We start from the raw sequence: 19,020 nt of genomic DNA, 5'->3' as shown, positions 1-19,020 counted from the left end.
GCTCCGCTCTGCCAGCCGCTGAGAAGCCTTTTGCCTCCATAGCGGCGGCGGGGCAGGGTATTGCCAATGATGCCCAGGAGGGGCTGCTTCTGGCTCTGTCCTTACCTCTGCGCTGCCGCTTTGAACGGGCGCTCACGACACGCAAGCAAGCCCTGGATTGCATCAGGCGCGCCCTGTAAGGGGCGGTCCCAGCCTCAGGCTGGAGAAGATGCTGCTGCGCCCTGCCTCTCTCCTGGCTGCCGAGCAGTTCTCCCAAGACTGGCGTTTCCCATCACTTAGGGCTGCCTGTTGCTCCCAGAACTGAGGGGGCTGTAGCGGAGCACACAGAGGTCGGGGTAGAGTCACCCCACAAGCGCGGGCTGAGCTCCGCTCGCAGCTCCTACAGCAGGGCTGGCCTCGCCTCCTCGCCTGGCTCCCACCGCGCCGGGGCAAGGCCGGGGCAGGCTCTGTTCTCATGGCACAGCTGGGCTCGGGGGACCCTCAGCCGCCCCTCTGTGCCGTTCCCGAGGCAGCAAGATGCCTCGCCGTGGTCTCGGAGCTGCGCCAGCAACAGCTGCACTCCCGCTGCCCCTCGTACGGGAATTTGCGTTTGCTCAAACGAGCGCGGGAAAAGTCGGGCGCGGCTGGGCTGGGAGGGGCGGGCTGCGCGCCCGTTCGCCTCTGCCCGCCCTCCGCCTCCTGCCCTGGGGGTCTGCGTAGGCGCTGCTTCGCTCCTGCCATTTGTATTAGTCCATCGCGGGCGAACCTTGTCCCCCTCTATGCTCTCGGCCGCGGCGGGGAACAGAACTGAATTCGCCTGAAGAGGATCGAGCCGAGCCGAGCCGAGCCGCTGGTGAGTGGTGCGGGCGCTGCCGCCGGACCGGGAGGGGCTGGGCGGAACCGGTGCCGCTGTTGCATCAGCTGCCCGCACGTGGCCCCGCTCGGATCCTGCCATACCCGGGGCACCGCCGGGCTCCGCGGCGGGACGGAGCCTGGCTGGCGCTCCTCGGGACCGGAGATGTCCCCGGGGGCTGAGGCGGGGGTCCCGAGCTAACAGCTTCCCGACCTACGCCAAGTCGCGGCGAGATGCGATGGCTGCCGGGATCCAGCCGGGCACGGGAGGCTCCTGCCCGACACATTGCTGCTCCTTTTCCCTGTGCGGGTCTCGAGTCGGGTACTGGAAATACTTGGATCAATCGAACAGCGCTGGGGAAGGCAGCTGGAATTGTTCAGGTAGTGGCTGAGGAGGATGCTAGTGCTGGGGCACTTGTTGCACTTGGGGTCAAGGCTGAATGTGGCACATGCCAGCTCGGGAGGAGATCTATCAAGAAGCAGGATGGTTTGCTTGTTACGGAGAAACAGCCGAGTTGGTGGCTGCCACTGTGCTCCTGGTATGGAAAAGGGTCACAAAGTTATCCTTGTGTATTTAGGCCGATACATGTAGTGTGGCGTGCTGTCCTGGGCACCTGGATGGAGCGTGCTCTCTTTCCCAATGAAGGGAGAAGCCAGCAGGGAGAAGACACTGGTGGGTGGGTGGTTCAGTGCTGGACAGAGGTGCCAGCTGTGGCCATGGGCATTGGGAACCACTTTCCTTGCAGCTCTGATGTGCTGGATTCTGCTTCACAGGTTGCTCATCTTCAGAGCTTTGTGGGGATAGGTGGCTGTTGTGAGCAAGAGGAGTGGGGATGTCACACATTCAGGGTGATTACAACCTGCAGAACTTGCAGGCTGCTCAGCAAGCACTGTTAGCAGGCAAGGGGTTTGCACTGGGGACCCGTGCCCGTGTCTGTTTAGGCATCCCTGCAGAGAATGTGGTGCACATGCAAAAAGCAAAAAAGGAATGGCTGCATCCTGTGAGTCAGCCCAGCTTGCCAAACCCTGTGCTGGAGGAATTCTTTGTCTCCACACCATTGCTGCTGTGCACACCCATGTGCCAGCAGTCAAGTTTGGGCTGAAGGATCTCCAGGCTGCCAAATGGGCAAACTTTGGGGTGTGCCCATGAACTCTATGGCTGAGGCCACACAGGGCTTGAGCAATGAGCATTTCCCATCATGGACTGACTGGGTTCATCTCTGACTCACTGTCCCAGTGCAAGGACTTTGCAGGCAGGGTATGTGCAGCCCCACAGTGCCTTTGAGGGTGCCACCACCACGGTGTCAGGCCAACCAGCATGGCAGGGTTGTGGTGCTGATGGCTGAGCTAGGAGCAGGCTCCTGTGGACATCATTGCCTACCCTGCCTCTTGCAGTGCCAGTCCTGCTGCCTGAAGGACACTGAGCTTCACATTTCCTTTCTCTTGCAGGGCTTTTGACCAGCTGAGCTTCACTGAGGAGAAGACAAGATGTTGGGGGAAAAAATGTCCAGTTTTGGCAAGAAGCTGATCCGCCGGCGCATGGTGGACCTGAGCTCCGATGACACACGCTTTGCTCGCTGCCTCTCCACACTGGACCTTGTATCCCTGGGTGTGGGCAGCACACTAGGGGCTGGTGTGTATGTGCTGGCTGGAGAGGTAGCCAAGGAGGTGGCTGGTCCTTCTATCATCATTTGCTTCCTGGTGGCTGCTTTCTCATCTGTCCTGGCTGGACTCTGCTATGCAGAGTTTGGGGCCCGTGTCCCCAAGGCCGGCTCTGCGTACCTCTACAGCTACGTCACCGTTGGTGAGATCTGGGCTTTTATAGCCGGCTGGAACCTCATCCTCTCCTATGTGATAGGTACGAGGCCAGGCAGAGGGCGTGGGGCTCTTCCAGCACCGTGCTGGAAGCATGGGGGGCTGGGGGTAGCGTGTGGTGCTGTGGGGTGGCATCAGCAGGGAGGTGGGTGCTCAGGTGCAGGTGGCTGGTGCCAGTTTGCCCTGGGCACGGACTAATGCACAGATTTGCCATCAACCAGGTACGGCCAGTGTGGCTCGAGCCTGGAGTGCAGCATTTGACAACATCATCGGCAACCACATCTCCACCTTCTTCGCCAGCAAGATCTCAATGCACGTGCCGGGAGTGCTGGCCGAGCATCCAGACTTCTTTGCTTTAATCCTGATTTTGCTGCTTACAGGTGGGTGTGCAGGAGAGTGGCTCCATGGTACTGTGGGTGATGGCATGGGAGCCTGATGGGTCCCCTCTCACCTCTTCTGTCCCCACAGTACTGCTGGCTTTTGGTGTCAGCGAGTCTGCCCTCGTGAACAAAATCTTCACGGCCGTGAACCTGTTGGTGCTGAGCTTTGTTATCATTGCTGGTTTCATCAAGGGGGACATCAAGAACTGGCAACTTTCAGAGATGAACTGTGTCAACTGCACGCAGACAGACTCACCAGATGACATGTAAGTAGAGCAACTGTGCCAGGCCAAGGTTGGGCATAGGCCCTGCTTTCCCTGCACCTCATGGCAGCTGCTCTCCTGCATTTTTTCCAGGAAAAAAGCTTTTGGCTATGGTGGGTTTTTCCCCTTTGGACTGGAAGGGGTCCTGACTGGTGCTGCCACCTGTTTCTATGCCTTTGTGGGGTTTGACTGCATTGCCACCACAGGTATTGCTTTGGGTGAGGGTGGCATGGGCATTTTCCCTGCACAGCCAGCAGCTGGCTGGGAGTTGATGGGGAGGATGCTACGTGGTGTGGGAAAACAGCTGGTCTCACTGCTCCTGGGAGGTTTCCCTGTGGAGTCTGTGTCTTCAGCTGGGTCAGACAAAAGGGCTCAGAGCCTGCCCTGCCCCAGGAAAAGTGGCTCATTACACCACATGGTGGGAGCAGGGCTGCACCCTGCCTGCACAGGCAGCTCCCAGAGCAGCAGGGATCCTTTTGACAGCTGAGCCGAGTCTGTGACAGTGCTGGGAATTGCTGGTGCCTCCTAGTTATTTCCCAGCCTCCAGCAGCGTTTTTCCAAATGACTGAGTTCATGCAAAACTGCTGCTTCCTGGATCTCAGGCAGCTCTCTTAATTTCCTCTCATTACCCCAGAAATCTACTTAGTGGGTGGCTGGTACAGGCTGTTCTGCCTGACCTCCCTGCCTGTGCCACCCTGCCTCCAGGTGCTGCCCAGCAGCCTCCTCCTTTCTTGCTGCCAGGCCCCTTGCTGGGAGCGTGGTGCAGCACACCTTTGCAAAGCTGAGGCAAACATTCAAGGAGAACCTCCATTCAACAGGCTCTGTAGGGAGAGGGAGCTGCTGCTGGAAGGGAAGGGCTGGCATGGCCAGCGGGGCTGCAAGCCCAGGCTGCCAGGCAACTCCATCCCTTCTGCCAGTGCAGCAGCATGGCCAGGGACCCGTCCTCTCCAACAGCCCCTGCTTGCTGCTCCCCAAGTCCTGTGCTGCCATGGAAAGTCCCTACCCATCCCCTGGGGGTACTTGCCCTATCCTGTGCCGTGGATTGAGGCACATGTGGCCTCTTGTGTCTGGACAGGGGAAGAAGCCAAGAACCCACAGCGCTCGATCCCCATTGGCATCATTGTGTCCCTCCTCATCTGCTTTGTGGCTTACTGTGGCGTCTCTGCGTCCCTGACTCTCATGGTGCCCTACTTCCTCCTCAACAAGAACAGCCCCCTGCCCGAGGCTTTCAAGGCGGTGGGTTGGGAGCCCGCCCGCTACGCCGTTGCCGTTGGCTCACTCTGTGCCCTCTCCACCAGGTAGGACTGGCTCTGTTCCTGGCACTGCTTGGCATGCCACAGGGTGTGCCAAGCAGCATTCACCCCTGCTGAGCTGGGGGTTTGCTCTGTCCAGCTGCTGTCCTGCTCCTGGCACAGAGCCGGTCCTTTCCCGTTTTGGGTGGTAGACATGGGCAGCTTGCCTAATCTCTCTCCACGACAGCTTGCTGGGCTCTATGTTTCCCATGCCCCGCGTGATCCATGCCATGGCAGAGGATGGGCTGCTCTTCAAGTTCCTCTCCCAGATTCACAGTGGCAGAAAGACCCCTTTGGTCGCCACTTTAGTCTCGGGGATCTTCGCAGGTAAGGCTCCTGGCCACCTCCTCACAGCCAGTGCTGGGTGGGCTGGAGCTGGGCTCATGCTGCACGTCCTCCTTGCAGCGGTGTTCGCCCTCCTGCTGGACCTGAGGGACCTGGTGGACCTGATGTCGATCGGCACGCTGCTGTCCTACTCCCTGGTGGCGTTGTGCGTGCTCATCCTCCGGTGCGTGACTCCTCGTGTCTGGCGGTGCCCAGGGAGGACGTTCCTTCCTGGGGGCTTGTAGCCATGGCTTTCTTCCAGGGGCGTGCAGCCTGGGGAAGTGTCAAACCCCTGAGATGGAGGCTGCTGACCAGAGCCTGTGTGTGTCTCTGGGCTTATCCTTGGAGTGGCTGTTGCGGGGCCACTGCCGGAGCAGCAGGGATATGAAGGTGCTGCCCGCTGTTCCCTTGGGCTAGGAAGTTCCTTGGGCTCTGCTGCAAGCTTGTCTTACCTGCTCAGGTACCAGCCCAGACAGCCAAACTCCCCGATGGCCACGGAGATGCTGGAGCTGAATGGGAACGAGGAGGAGAGAGTGATCATGAACCCGACCACCCCTGCTGCCAGTGCCCAGCACAAAGAGACATTGTCCCTGGCGATGCTCTTCAACCCCCCTGGGGACACCCCCACTGTGCTCTCGGGGCACATTGTCTATGTCTGTGTCGCTGCCATTGGTGAGTGAGTGGGAACTGGCGGCTGATGTCCCCTCCTGCCAGGGGCTGGAGTGTTTTGGCGTGTTTCTGCAGGGCTGGGAAGGGATGGAGAGCATGCCAGGCAGGGGAGAGGGGCCAGGTTTCCAGTCACTGTTGGCAGTGCTAGCAGGTGCTGAGCCCTAAGTGCAGGGTACAGCTGGGGTTTGGGGTGCAGAGGCATTGTTGGAGGACATGGGTGCTAAGCCTGGGATGTGCACATGGTCATGGGGGATCCCTGTGATGAGCCTGACCCATGCTGGGCACCAGCAAGGGCAGTCCCCAGCCCCTTGAGAGTGCTTGGGCTCAGCCAGCAAGGTTTGATCTGTAGCAATGGCTCTGTTGTACAGCCAGAACGGGGTGGCTCAGCCAGGTCCAGGTAAGTTCAGAGCTGGGTCCAAGCCCAGCCAAGCACAGGCTCCCTGCAGCTTGCTGGTCTGGGAAGTGCCTCCAGCAAAGCAAAAGGCTTTGGGGTGGGTGTTAGAGGCAGCGGGTGCTGGACCTGACCAGGAGGAGTGGGTGCCTCAGGCCAGCTGTTGGTGAGGCTCAGGGCCCCAGGGAGGCAGCAGCCCCTGACCACCCCCTCTCTTGCAGCCGCACTGATCACAGTCATCTGCGTGGTGCTGACCTTCAGTGTGGCTGAGCTGAAGGATGCCAACGTGGGCTGTGTTGTGGCTCTGGTGCTGCTCCTTGTGGCTCTGCTCGTTTTCACCATCATCATTTGGAGGCAGCCACAGAACAATGCACGGTTAAACTTCAAAGTGAGTGCAGCCCCTGGCACCTTGGTGTCTGCACCCCTTGGACTCTGTGAGGATCTGGGCATTGCAGGGACTGCCAGGGTTTGCTGCCTGGCAGTCACCAGCAAAGCCCAGAGCCCTGAAAGTGGAAGTGCTGGGGTGCTCTAGGCTGTGGCAGGGAGGAGGTCCTTCCATTGGCCAGTAGCATCCTAGAGCCCAGCTTGGTCCCTCAGGGCACAGCTGATACAGCACTTCTTGTCCCTTGCAGGTACCTTGCCTCCCACTCCTGCCAATCTTCAGCACCTTTGTTAACATCCTGCTGATGGTACAGCTGAGTGCAGGCACCTGGGCACGCTTTGCTGTCTGCATGGTTGTGGGTAGGTGCCCTGCAGTGGGGAGTGCAGTGCCCACAGGTCTCTCCTGGAGATCTGTTAGTGCTGACAACCCACAATTGCACGTTTCATTGTGGAAACTGTCCTGCAGGTTTTATTATTTACTTCACCTACGGGATTTGGAACAGCGTGGAAGGGAAAAATGCAGAACGAGCCTGTGCCACAGTAGAAAAGCCCCTGCACCATCCTGGACTGGACCTCAGCCCTCAGGCTGCTGCGGTCTGAGGGTCTGGGATCCAACACTCCATGGACCTCTTTGCCACTTTGGGACAAGATCATGATCCAGAGCATACATCCATGCCCTCCCCTGCAGAGACTGAGTCCCAGAGTGAGGTACTAAGGCCTGAACATCAGCCAAAGCTGACCTAGGATGAATGTTCCAACCAAATGCTGTATGTTTCCACTCATTAACAAAGTATTGTTACATGTGTTTATTTATTGGCAAAATGTGCTCACCTTTCTCTATCTAGAAACAGGATAAGACCACATCTGGCCTAATGAGGGGGTGTAGGATCAAAGACAACACCCTTGGATCCTCCTTGAGCCCTGGCCTGGCTTTGGGAGAAAGCAGAGAATGAAATTAGAAATGATGCCAGCTGGTTTGTTAGCAGTGTAAAAGCCAGGCCACTGTCACAGCAAAGTGGGGGAGCCTCGTGGCCTGCAGAGGTGGAAGCACTGCAGGAGCTCCCAGTTCCTGGCGTGGTTCTCCAGTCCTTGGCTGTGACAGCTTCCCCCCACAGCTGATGTCCCTTGGGCTTGGATTTGTATCTTCATTGGGGTAACTGGTGATGCAGCTTTCCTAATCACTGTAGGCATTCTCTCCCAGCAATGATTTGCACTGCTCAGCTTATCCCTTTGTAATTCTTTGCTCATGGTTAGGTGCCTTGCTTAGCTTATCCTTTTGTGATTCTTTGCAGTTTTACATCATAGGAAAGGCCACTGTTCCTTAAGTTGGTGTCTGTGTCTCTGACCCTACCCACCAGCAAAACAAAATCGGTGTAGTCAGTAGGGTCAGAACAAATGATTGCTTTTAAAACCTAAATGAAAGAAAACAGTCCTGTCTGAATTTCCCAGATGGGAAGACCTTCCTTATCGTTCACTGGCCCTTAAGTGGGCTTTGACTGGAGGACCATGTGAGCAATGGGGAAGTCAGTTAAAAGAAGCTGAACTGCTGGATGTATTGAAATGCATCCAAAAAATCATACACTGAAAAAGGAAAAGAATTTGTGGGTTTGGAAAGGTGTGCACGGATTTTGTTAACAGTATATCAAACAAAACACCAACAAAAGGAACAGTTGTTGAAATGTTCTAACGTGGAGCGATAGATGTGAGTTGCAGAATCAAATTGTAATGCTAAAGTGCCCAAATAAGCTGCTTGCTGCTAAGTTGGATTTACCAGACTTGGTGAGAAGGCTGCAGTTAGAGTAGCTCAGTAAAGGAAAGATGGGGCAAGTGCATCACAAGAAAATGCATGCAGTGATTGCAGAGGCGGGTGTGCAGTGGGATCTTGATAAATGGAATGGAGATGTTTGGGATTCTGTGCATTCTGATGAGGTTGGTTCCCCAGATGAATTTGTAGATGTGAGACCAGCATGGAGATGAAAGGTGGAATTAGATGTTAATGGTCAGGAGGGATACTCATACAGGATTATACTCGGCATGAAGTAAATGAAATATTTGAACAGTTTAAGCAAAGACCGGGGAACCTCTTTTCTCTTGGATGGTGTGCTTGCATGACCTGGGATGACAGGGAGCATCAGGGATAACCCTAGGCTCAGAGTGCCCTAAGAAGTTTTTAGTTTTGAGCTTGGATTCTTTAGTGCAGGTTGCATTTTGGAATAACATTCATGATACTAATTTGTTAGCTTTGGCTGCTTTTGACGTAATACTGAATACCCTACAGAAAATGATTGGCCAGGATCAGAAAGTCAGAGGTTTATTTAGTGAGATTGTATACAACAAGATGCATGAGAACCTGTTGGGATTTTATACTTGTAGATAATGTTACTGAAGGTACAATTAGTCACTCCAATATTTGTGCCTGTAACTCTGTTGCAATGACAAGATTTGAGTTATTTATTTTTTGTTTATATTTTTTAAATGAAGTTTTTTAGTTTTTTACCTCCTGTTATATCCTGTCAATTTTTGGTATCTAACTGTAGCCTGATTCAAGACTTGCAGCCTACTCCCATTGGTTCAAACTGGTAAAGGTATTGTTACACAGACCTGAGCCTTGCTGAAACAAGCCTGGGAGAATGGACAGAAGACTTTGGTTGCTGCCCATCATGGCATGGCAGAAATCCATCATGTGATGGAGCAGGTGAAGAAAGATGGAGAACACAGATGGTGGGATGCTCTTTTTGGATGGGTTACCTACAGGTACCAGAATTCTCAAATGAGTGCTTCACCCTGGTGTTGTTTTATTGATGCAAATCCTTTTGCTTTTCGTTCTGATAATTGCATTGTGTGTTAAGGTTTGGATGATTATGAAACAACCAGCTTACCAACTACCTCCACTGATAGACAATCCATGTGGTACCAAAGCATGAAATGTTCTCAGGCTCTGTTTGGATATTGTGCAGCTTGAGTGACTGTAGTCACAGGGTGTATTATATAGGAAAATGACTGGGAACTCTGTGGACAGATAACTGAGGGTACAATTAGCGGAAACTGAGGACTTACAGCAGCATGGAAATCATAGGGTGGGTGTTACACTGTTCCGTAATTTGGTATCTGTTTCTCTGACCCTACCCTCTGGCAAAGCAGAGCCAGGATTGCAGAGCTGGGTCATGTGCTGCCTCTTCCCCTCACAGGGAAGTTCTCTGGCTGGCTGGCAGTGCTGGTGGCCCATGGCTGCCCTCTGCCCTCCTCCAGTCCTGCAGAGGGGCAGTGACACCAGCACAGCCCTCTTGCCATGGAAGTTGCTTTCCCCGTGCACAGGAGGCCCCACATGATGGTGCAGCTGTACTCATTCCATCTCTCCTGTGTTCACCACCTCCTCCCTGCTTTCCGTGAGCCAGCCTTGTACATGGCAGGCAGGCTTAGTGCAACTTGTGCTGGCACTGCCAGCAAACTGGTATTGTCCTGGCCATGCTGTTTGGTGTAAATATCTTGCTCAAGTGTCTGTGAGATGTCCTCAGTGTAGCTGTACTTGTGTCCAACCTCATCTGCCTTTTATAATTTAAAAAGAATTTTAAAATCTAGTAAATTAAATGTTTTTAAGTGCTTTTTTTTTCTGTTGGTCTTATTGCATCTCCTGTTAATGGTCTGTGGTCATGGGCCCCTTGGCAGGACCCTGCATTGCCACTGGGCTGGGTGCCAGCCTGGTGCCAGTGCAGAACAGTCCCAGCCAACTGTGCTGGGTGACATCCCTGCCCAAAACCTGCCAGTTGGAGCCTCCAGTCCTCACAGTGTCCCCTGGAACAGTGAGCCTGTGAGCCAGGAGCTGTGAACCAGTGCTTCAAACCAGCTCCAGCCAGTGCTGCTGCTACTTGGGGCAGGACAGCAGCCTGCCATGGTCCTGCCTTTCAGGCCCTGTGCAGGGAGGGATTGTGTCACCAATTCCAGAGCAGTGGATACAGTAATGGCCTTGGGAATGATATCTCCTAGAGGCACCACCAATGGCCTGCAGGGAAAACCTGACCAGAAGCTGGGCTGCATCCATGAGAGAAGATGATTTTCCAGATTCTGATCTGGTCTAAATCAGACCTGACATAAGTATCAAAACCCTCCCTAATTTAAGGCAGATGGCCTGTGCTTGGTTTTGGCAGCTCTTGCTGTTTTTACTGGCAGTGGTGCAGGGTCACTGCACGGTCAGCATCAGGTTACCCTCACCATCAGCTCTGCTTGGCCCCAGGGCTGTCCCTGCAGTATAAGGGGCTGTCCCCAGGACAGGCACCCACTGCCCCAGTGTCCCAGGCTGAGGTGCCCTGCCAGAGCCTCAGGCTCCAGCACCCAGGTGCAGGTGACTCCTTGGGTGCTGCCAGCCCTCCTAGTCAGGCTGGTGCCTCAGTGTGCCCTGCTGGTTTCACCACCCCAGCTCGGGGGTACTTTCTGGCCAGGGGCAGCACGTGGGTCTCTGCTGAGGGCTGAGCCTGCTGTGTCCTCGTGCACCCAATTTCAGGTGGTGTTACCCAAGGCTCGAGGGCAATGGGCCTGTGATACAGCTGCAGCTGTCACCCCCTTGGCACTGCCACAGCCCCCTGTGCCTTTGTTTGTGTCTGTGTCCCCCATACATGTGTGCACATGCATGCCCATGTCCCTTTGTGGGTCTGTTTGTGCCCACAGGCATGTTTGTGCCCCTGCCTGGTTACAGGCCATCCCACTGAGCTCTGCCATCCCATCCCGGGCATCCCTTGGGACTGGCAGAGCTTGAGGCAGGAAGCAGGATTCTGGAAGCTCTGGGCAGCAGGGAAAGCAGCTGTCTGGCAGCCCCCAGTCTGTGGTGGTGTGGGTTGGACAGTCAGTGCCACTCAGCCATGGGTACAACAGCCCTGTTCACCCCCAGGCTCTGGGCCAGGCATCCTGCCCTTGGCCACCAGGCTGTGGGGGCTGTCCCAGCTCTGCACACCCCCTCTGAGGGGTCCCTGCCTCCCTCTCCATGCAGGGCTGCCAGGGATGGCACCACACCCTCTGCCTTTCCAGGCCGTGCTGGTGTTACTGCACATCTCAGCACATCAGTTGGTGAACAGCACCCAGCCAGAGCCTCAGTGTGTGCTGTCTGCACAACCCATCTGTTCCACTGCTGTACCAAATGCCCCAGCAGCCTGCTCTGACAGAGCCCAGGCTCCATCCTGCAGAGAGGCTGGAGGAGAAGTGTGTTCCTGGAGAAGCCTGTCAGCTGCTGGGGGCTGGAGGGTGGGTTTCCCCTCCTGTACCAGTCTGGAAGGGGCCATTTTACAGTTTGAGAAAATCAGCAAAAAGCAGAGCCTGGCTTTGCTGTTGAGAGGCCTGTGCTAACCCACCCTTATGGGGAAGGAAGCAGCCAGCCCCAACCCAGCTGCACGTGGTTTGCCCTTGCAGTTGGGGCGTTTCCTCACCAGGCTTGATTTGTGTTTTCCTCATTGCCATTCCCTCCTGGATTGAAAGGGCAGCTGGAGGGCTGTTGAGCCCTGTCTGGCCCAGGCTGTGCTGAGCAGGCAGATGGCTGGGGTAGCACTGCAGTGGAGGCCTGGCTGTGGCCCCTGGCTGGTGACAACATGCTCTGGGGTCATGCCAGGGACACAGTGCTGGGTGTGTTGGGGGTGCAGAGAGTGGGTGACTCAGCCTCCTTCCCCATCTGGCTCCACCACATCCCAAGGCTTTCATATCCTTTTTGGGGTTTCGGGGAAGATCGGGCTTTCCTGGTGGACACTGGAGCAGCTCTCTACACCAGAACCTCCAGGGGGGCTGCCGAGAGGCCCTGAGTGTGGCCATGCAGGCTGGGGGCAGGATGGAGATGGGGGGCTGTGCTGCTGAGCCTCTGGAGGGAGAGCTGCAGCTGCAGGGCCTGCCCCTGCACTGCTCCCTGCCCACAACAGACCCTGGCAGGCGGAGATGGAGCAGCAGATTAGATTTGATCCGCTTGGGAATTAAAATAGGCTGGCAAGTCTGCTGTGCTCTGTGTGAAGAGTTAGTGTGCCATCTTCTTCCCTGTAAATGAGCACTGTTAGATCCCCTTTCCTGCTGCTGGAGTGGAGCTGCAGTGGCTGCTGAGTAGGATGAATCTATCAGCAGGGACTGAGTTCCGTATTCTAGGGAATTGACTCCAGGCAGATGGGGTCACTGATGTAACAGAACAAACTGGTATCAGCTCCTGATATTTCTGCAGCAGCACTGGGTTGTGTTGTAAGCTCTCACAGTCCAGAAGGGTTCCAGGAAATCAAAGCCAGTGAGGGGTGAGATTCTTATCACTCCTTACTCACCTGGCTCCAGGCAGGCCCCAACCCTTCTGTTCTCTGTGGTGAGCTTAAGCACACATGACCCAGTAGCTGTGAGGAGCCTGTGTGCATCCAATAATCCTCTTGGCCCTGAGCTGTGGCAGGTGGCCAGCTCTCTGATCCCACAGGCTTAATGCTCGCCTCGCTTTGCCTTTGCAGGTCTGGCAGCACGACTTGCTGCCAGGTGGTTCTTGCTCTCTTCTCTTGCTCTCTTCTCTTGCTCTCCTTTCTTCCCAGCGCTGCAGCTGCTGCCCTGGTTCCTGCTCTTGTCCCCCAGTCCACAGTGCAGCCAGCCAAAGGGTGGCTCCTCTCACAGTCTGTCCTGGAGCTGACAGCACGCTGTGATGATGCCTGCACCCAGCAGGGTGTCACCCTTATCCTCAGGAGTATCTCCCTTATCAGACTGTTCCATCCCAGTGGCACCCACACCTCACCAGCCTGTGAGTGGTGCAGAGAAGAGACAGCAGAGGCAGCACGGGCAGTGCAAGTGGCACATTTATGGTGCACATGGGTTGTTTTCCATCAGTGTGGCCACTTCCTGATGAACTGCCCCTTCTCTGCCACCATCAGGATTGCCAAACCTGTGCTGGTTTCCCGACCTCATACATAATAAATTTCTCTTCCAATCATAGAGTTTTAAGGCTGTTACATCCCTGTCCTCCTTAAACTTCCCCATTTTCCTGCTGTCTTTACCCAAGTGTGGAAGGATTTAGGAAATCCTTTTCTATTCCATCTCTAATTCATATTCTCCACAAAGCACCTCACACTGACGGTGCTTTGCAAGGCTGGACAGATGACTGCTTGTATTTTTCCATTTTTAAGTCAATGTCCTTTTCCATTTCACTGCATGTCAGGGGCAGGCTGCCTCACAGGCTGGTCAATGCTGTCATTGTTTAAACCTGCAGAAGAATAAACATGCAGTTCCTTCAAGACTTTTGACAGCTGTACAGGCACAGCAACCTGACTTGCAAAACAAACAGGTAGGAGACATTTTGACAAACTAAATATAACACCCCTCCTAGCTCAGTTATCAAGACTTGGGGGTAATGTGTTAAACTAATTTAACTGCCTAGGTGTGCAACACTTTCTATCATCCTGGACAAGATAATGCATGAAAAATCATGACACATTACTAGGCAGGGAGCAGCTGCTATTGTTTACATAATACAAACCAAATTTACAGACAGAATTGAACTTGTTCAATGGAATAACTTGCCCTAGCTGAGAGGTTCTTGGGGTAGATCAAAAAGGGTTTACATCTCTTCTCTTGTTTGGACCTAAGAACAGGCTAGATAGTGCTGTCCATGCAGGAAGAAACACAGGGAAGGGAGTTCCTGGTTCCTTCCTCTCTGAAGTGACCACTGACATTTGTTATGTTTTATAGGCTACTCCAGTTGTGAGACAGATGACAGGACAGGGAAAATTCTCCTAGAACTGCTGATGTGAAAAGTAAGGACTGGTCTGATTCAGAGCATAAGCAACTTGTTTCTGACATGAGCCATGAGGTACTGCACAGCAGGAGAGGAAAAGCCAGCAAGACAAGTGCAGAGAACCATGGTGAGACTCCTGCACCCTCCTAGTGTGCCTCTCTGTGTTTGCAAGTGACAGCAGCTTTAAGACACCAGCAGATGTGTCCCCCCCAGCCCAGTTTGTGTCATAAAGGGGTTCTGACACAAACTGCTACTGGTGTGGGACTCGCTGTTGCAGTGGGGTGACCTTGCCTGTATACCAGGTGCCACCAAGCCACTCGTGTCACTTTAATCCTCAGAGGTGTCCCTACCCATGGCAAGGTGCTTGGAACTAGCTGATCTTTAACAGATCCTTCCAACCCAGCCCTTTCTGTGCTTCATCCAGGTTACTCAATGGAGAGGTTTACAAGCTAACATGAACCTGGAACATGCACTTTCCCCAAAGCCCAGGAAAGCTAGTGTCTCCTTCTTAGCTGATGGAGGTGTAGTTGGTGTCTTCATTACATCCATGGTGACATCCCTTATTTTGTTTCCAAGAGCTGAATGAATAGCTGTTGGGCTTCCCTCTTTTCCTGCTGACTTTGGGCCCAAATATGCCATCACTGCAGCAGCCAGCCAGGATTCCACATACCTGCTGGCTGTAATCCTTCCACGTCTCAAAGCTCTGATGAGGTTAGACTCAGTGGTTTCTGCTTCTTGTCTGAATTCTCTTTCCTGCATTGTCTTATCTCAAGGACCAGCTTCTTGAGGGAACCCTTCTTCTCCTTCCTCCCCTAATAACTGATGATATAGACCATTGACTTCCACTGAGTTTTTTCCACAACTGTAGTTGTTCTAGTTTGGGCCCCTATCTCTGCTATCACCTCAGATGGGAGTTTGTCCCCAGTCTCAATCCAGTTACCCTCAGAGGTGGCTTGGGTCCCTGAGTTAAGCACAGCCCTCTGACAGCCCTGTGCCTTTGCAGGCACATGCAAAGCCCCAGTGCAGTGCCAGAAGCTGCTGGTTTTCTCTGGGCACCTTCTGTCAGTTGGCATGTCAGTTTGCCAGGGTTACTTGCCTGTTCAGGTGTAGTCCCAGGCTATGGGAGGTGATAACCAGCCCAGGCACTTGCCCAAATCCTTCCACACTCTGCCACCCACGGACCAGCTGCCTCAGGGTACTTTTCAGTACTGACTCACCCCAAAATTATCTTCTCTTACACCAGGATGACACCAGATTACACAGACCCCATGATATGCCAACTGTGTTAATTAGTAGCATTAAACATCTCACATAAGGGTGAGCAGGAACAATAAAGCCACCCACACCAGGTAGGAGTGGGAAATGGGATCCTCTCCACAAGGCAGCTCCCCCAGCAGAGCAAGGCCAGCAGTGCCATGGTTTGTACTAACATGTTCCCAAAGCCCAGCAAAGTAAAGAGATAAGAAATGCAGTCAACAAACTGTGATCCAACAGGATCTACCTACTTAATAACTATGGCTAAAGCACACTTAGCACACAACTGCCATTGCCTGGGCACCAGACTGTGGTGGGCTGACCCTACCTGGACACCAGGTCCCCACCAAGCTGCTCTCACTGCCCTCCTCAGTGTGAGGGGGCAGGGAGAAAGGAAGATGGGAACGGAATTTGTGGGCCAAGATAAAGGCAGTTTAATAAAGCAAAAGCAAGGCTGCATGCAGGAGTAAAGGAAAACTAAATATTTATTCTCTACTTTTGACCAGCAGGAGATGTCAGGCCACTTCCTGGGAAGCACAGCTTCAGTACACAGAGCAGCTGCTCCAGGAGACAGATGTTTAATAAGGAATGCCCCCCATCTCCTTTCTCTCAGCTCTTACTGCTGAGCAGATGCCATATGGTCTGGAATATCCCAAGATCTTGCCCCCACCCCAGCCTGCTGGTGAGGTGGGAATGTTAGAGACAGCCTTGATGCTGTGGGAACATTGTTCAACAACAGCCAAAACACTGGTGTGTTATCACCTCCTTCCTAGCTACCAATAGAAAACACAGCTCTACGAGGGCTGCTAGGGGTAAAATTACCTTCATCTCAGTCAGACCCAATACAACTGTTTATTTAAAAAAATTAACAGAAACTTTTAACAAAATCACACTGAACAGTGAGGATCTGAAAAGCCAGGCAGCACTGGGGACATCACAGACAGAAATGCTCTGCAGGCCCTGACCAACCCAAGGGCTAGATGTGCAGACAAGCACCTCCAAGTGGATTTTAAGATCCTGTCCACATCTCTCATTCAAACAGTGATACCGTTTATTAAGCAGATGAGGTTATAAATTAGAAACCTGAATCTCTTGTGCACCCTCACTAGGTGCCCAGGCACCTGGAGGGCTCCAATGGTGGCAAGCTTTTAAAAAGAGTTCCATTTGAAAGTAACCACGGCTGCAGTTGCAGCTTGGAGGAGGCCACCTGCTTAAGTGCATCATGAAGAGTGTGTCATAGCATAAGGTGTGTGTGACATGCTGCATTTCTTCTTGCCCAGAATCCTGCAGAGCTGTCCATTTTTTCCCCTTGTTGCCCTGTATCAGCACAGACCATCCTCTCTAGCTCAAAAAAGAAGGGAGAATGAACACATGTATATCCACAGTCTAAGGAGAGTCACCTTTTGCTGGACCTTGGATCTCACTCCACACCCCGGTCCCAAATGCGAGAACAGGGCTAGCTCTGGAAGGACAGAGCCCTCTGTGAGCTAGGAGCCACAAGGCAATTAATAGATTGCAGGCTGGTGATTTGCCTTCTGCATCTGAATGATCTTGCCAAAGCCACCTCTTCCCACATCGTAGTCTGTCCGGTATTCATCTCGCACCTGGGGCACAGCAACAACACACACATTAACAGCCAGCACTGCCTGCCCCTCCCAGACTTCAGAATCATCATCTCCTTGTTCAGCTGGTGAGAAACTCAAGTTCAGATTAGAAGCATTTCAACTCATCTGAGATCTCTTCAACTAATCCACCAAAAAGGTGGTGAAAATGGTAAATAAGGATATATGTGGTGGTTCAGATTTTTTCAGGTAAGAAGCAAACAAAACCTGAAAATATTTTCATTCAGCTTTTCAGTACACCTTTCTGAATTTCCAGGCTTGGCCTTCAGAACAGTTTATCTCATCTTAACCTCATCTTTGTCCTTGGGGAAACTGCTGTGTTATGAGATTGGCCTGGCAGCAACACTGTTTCCCTCTACTCAAATTCTGCATCATTTCAAGGGTACTAGCTTAGATAAGGGAACATTCTGCTCACACTGCAGGAAGTTTGGAGTGCTAGACAGAAATGGCCTGAAGTTCTATTTCCAGCCTTTTACACCAGGTATCAATTACCGAAACAACCTAGGAGCGCATAAACTTCATCATCACGTCTTTACAGTCTGCACATTGAGACAAAACCAGCAAATAAGTACAGAGCCTCACAGGATGAAATCCAGGGATGAAGTGGCGCTGCCTTTACCTGTCCTCCAGTCTTTCCTCTCCCGTACTGGCGGCCCTCCTTGAACCCAGCGTCCCAGTCCGTGCGGATGATGCGGTCGTCCAGCCGCGTGCCGTTGATGAAGCGCATGGCGTGCTCGGCGTCCGCCCTCGTGTAGTACCTGAGGCACCCTATAAGGACAGCTAACTGTGCTGCTTTGGGGAAAAAAAACCACCAGGGGAGTATTGTGTTTGGGAAGCAGAGCTCTCCATGCTGCCTTCCAGCCTTTTGTATTCTTCAAAACCTGCACTCGTGTAAATTCAAGTTAAGAGCAGCTAGTGCCCAAAAAGGACTCTGGACTTTAATGTTAGTACCTGCACAGACAAGACAATGGAACAAAGACAATAAAGCCTTGCTAAGGGCAAAAAATCATTAATATGCCTTTTTTCTGCTATGTAAAACTTGACTGAAATAGAACAAAAGGAGCAGGCTTCACAGGGGAGCTTTGCACAGACAGCTCCTGGCACAACCTGTATGAGCGTGTACCCTCTGCTTGAAAATGCCCCCATGCCCTATCCTGCTACTTCCTTCAGGTGTGCAGTTAAGACGAGAAAGTAAACATGTGCTCTGGACATGGAAGAGTCAGGCTGATCACTGTAACAGTTCTCATTTTGGCCCTAAAATCCTTAAAGAAATTAAGGAATGAAAGGTGCTCTCTGCCATCTCCAGAAAGTACAGCTCTGGTGGCACTTGTCACGTATGGCACCACCATCCAATCGGTCTCAGGTGGGGAGAGGAAGGTGCAGGGATGGACGGGATGTGCCCGGTAGGAAGCACTTGGCTATCACCTTTCAATACAGATACACTTGCTGTGCAGAGGAGCTACAGGTGCCAACCACGCACATGGTGACAGAACACAACCAGAAAGGATACTCTACAAAGCAGAAGCCACACGGGGTTTTCTTGATCTTGTCCAGACCCATGACAATCCTCTTGACATCTCCGCACTTGGAGAAGAGCTCCTGGATCTGCTCCTCGGTGGTGTAGAAGGACAGGTTGCCCACATAGAGCGTGGAGGAGATCTTCAGGGATTTCTCCTGCAGCTGCCTGCTACCCTGCGGGCACAGAGGCGCACGCCGCGGGCTCAGCGCGCTCGCCGTCCCGCTCCCAGCGCCCCGCGCCCTCCCGCTGCCCGGCTCCCGCACGGCCTTGCCCCGGCCTCAGCCCTCCCCGCCCCGGCCGGGCCCCGCCAGCCGCGCACCCGGAAGTGCTGGTCCCGGTACTGGCTGATCTCGCAGTACGAGTCGCTGTTGAGCCCGCTGAGCGTGGTGTGCAGCAACCCCGACATGGCGCCCGCCCGGGCCGCGCCGCCGGGCCCCGCCGCCGGGATCCTTCCAGAAGCGCCGCGCGCCGGACGCGGCCAGCGGCGCGCGCGAGACGCCGCTCCGCCGCCCCGCGCGATTGGCCGCGCCGGCTGTCACTCGGGGCGGAAGGGCGG

The 19,020-nt window shown here is 53.8% G+C and overlaps 2 protein-coding genes across 3 annotated transcripts; one reads left to right on the top strand and one right to left on the bottom strand.

The window, feature by feature from the left end:
• Positions 1-693: 693 nt before the first annotated feature.
• SLC7A3 (solute carrier family 7 member 3) lies at positions 694-9,948 on the top strand. 2 transcript variants are annotated; one of them, XM_063416658.1, is made up of 12 exons: positions 694-832; positions 2,281-2,689; positions 2,868-3,026; positions 3,115-3,292; positions 3,383-3,495; positions 4,365-4,587; positions 4,769-4,908; positions 4,987-5,089; positions 5,366-5,577; positions 6,187-6,353; positions 6,598-6,706; positions 6,813-9,948. In XM_063416658.1, the coding sequence occupies exons 2-12, from the start codon at positions 2,320-2,322 to the stop codon at positions 6,944-6,946; spliced, it is 1,908 nt and encodes a 635-aa protein (XP_063272728.1). In that variant the 5' UTR covers positions 694-832; positions 2,281-2,319; the 3' UTR covers positions 6,947-9,948. The 2 variants fall into 2 exon arrangements, with proteins under 2 accessions (XP_063272728.1, XP_063272727.1); XM_063416657.1 differs by lacking the exon at positions 694-832 and adding an exon at positions 1,073-1,212.
• A 6,204-nt stretch (positions 9,949-16,152) lies between these two features.
• NCBP2 (nuclear cap binding protein subunit 2) lies at positions 16,153-18,983 on the bottom strand. The gene is made up of 4 exons (XM_063416632.1): positions 18,784-18,983; positions 18,456-18,637; positions 17,565-17,703; positions 16,153-16,927 (listed from the first exon to the last, which is right to left on the bottom strand). Exons 1-4 carry the CDS (start codon positions 18,868-18,870, stop codon positions 16,829-16,831), a joined length of 507 nt encoding a protein of 168 aa, XP_063272702.1. The 5' UTR covers positions 18,871-18,983; the 3' UTR covers positions 16,153-16,828.
• Between the last annotated feature and the right edge of the window lie 37 nt (positions 18,984-19,020).

This window comes from Prinia subflava, chromosome 20 (assembly GCF_021018805.1).
Source record: "Prinia subflava isolate CZ2003 ecotype Zambia chromosome 20, Cam_Psub_1.2, whole genome shotgun sequence".
NCBI classification, from domain to species: Eukaryota; Metazoa; Chordata; class Aves; order Passeriformes; family Cisticolidae; genus Prinia; species Prinia subflava.
Note: the sequence above shows the minus strand (reverse complement) of the source record. Positions and strands in the feature narration are given on the sequence as shown.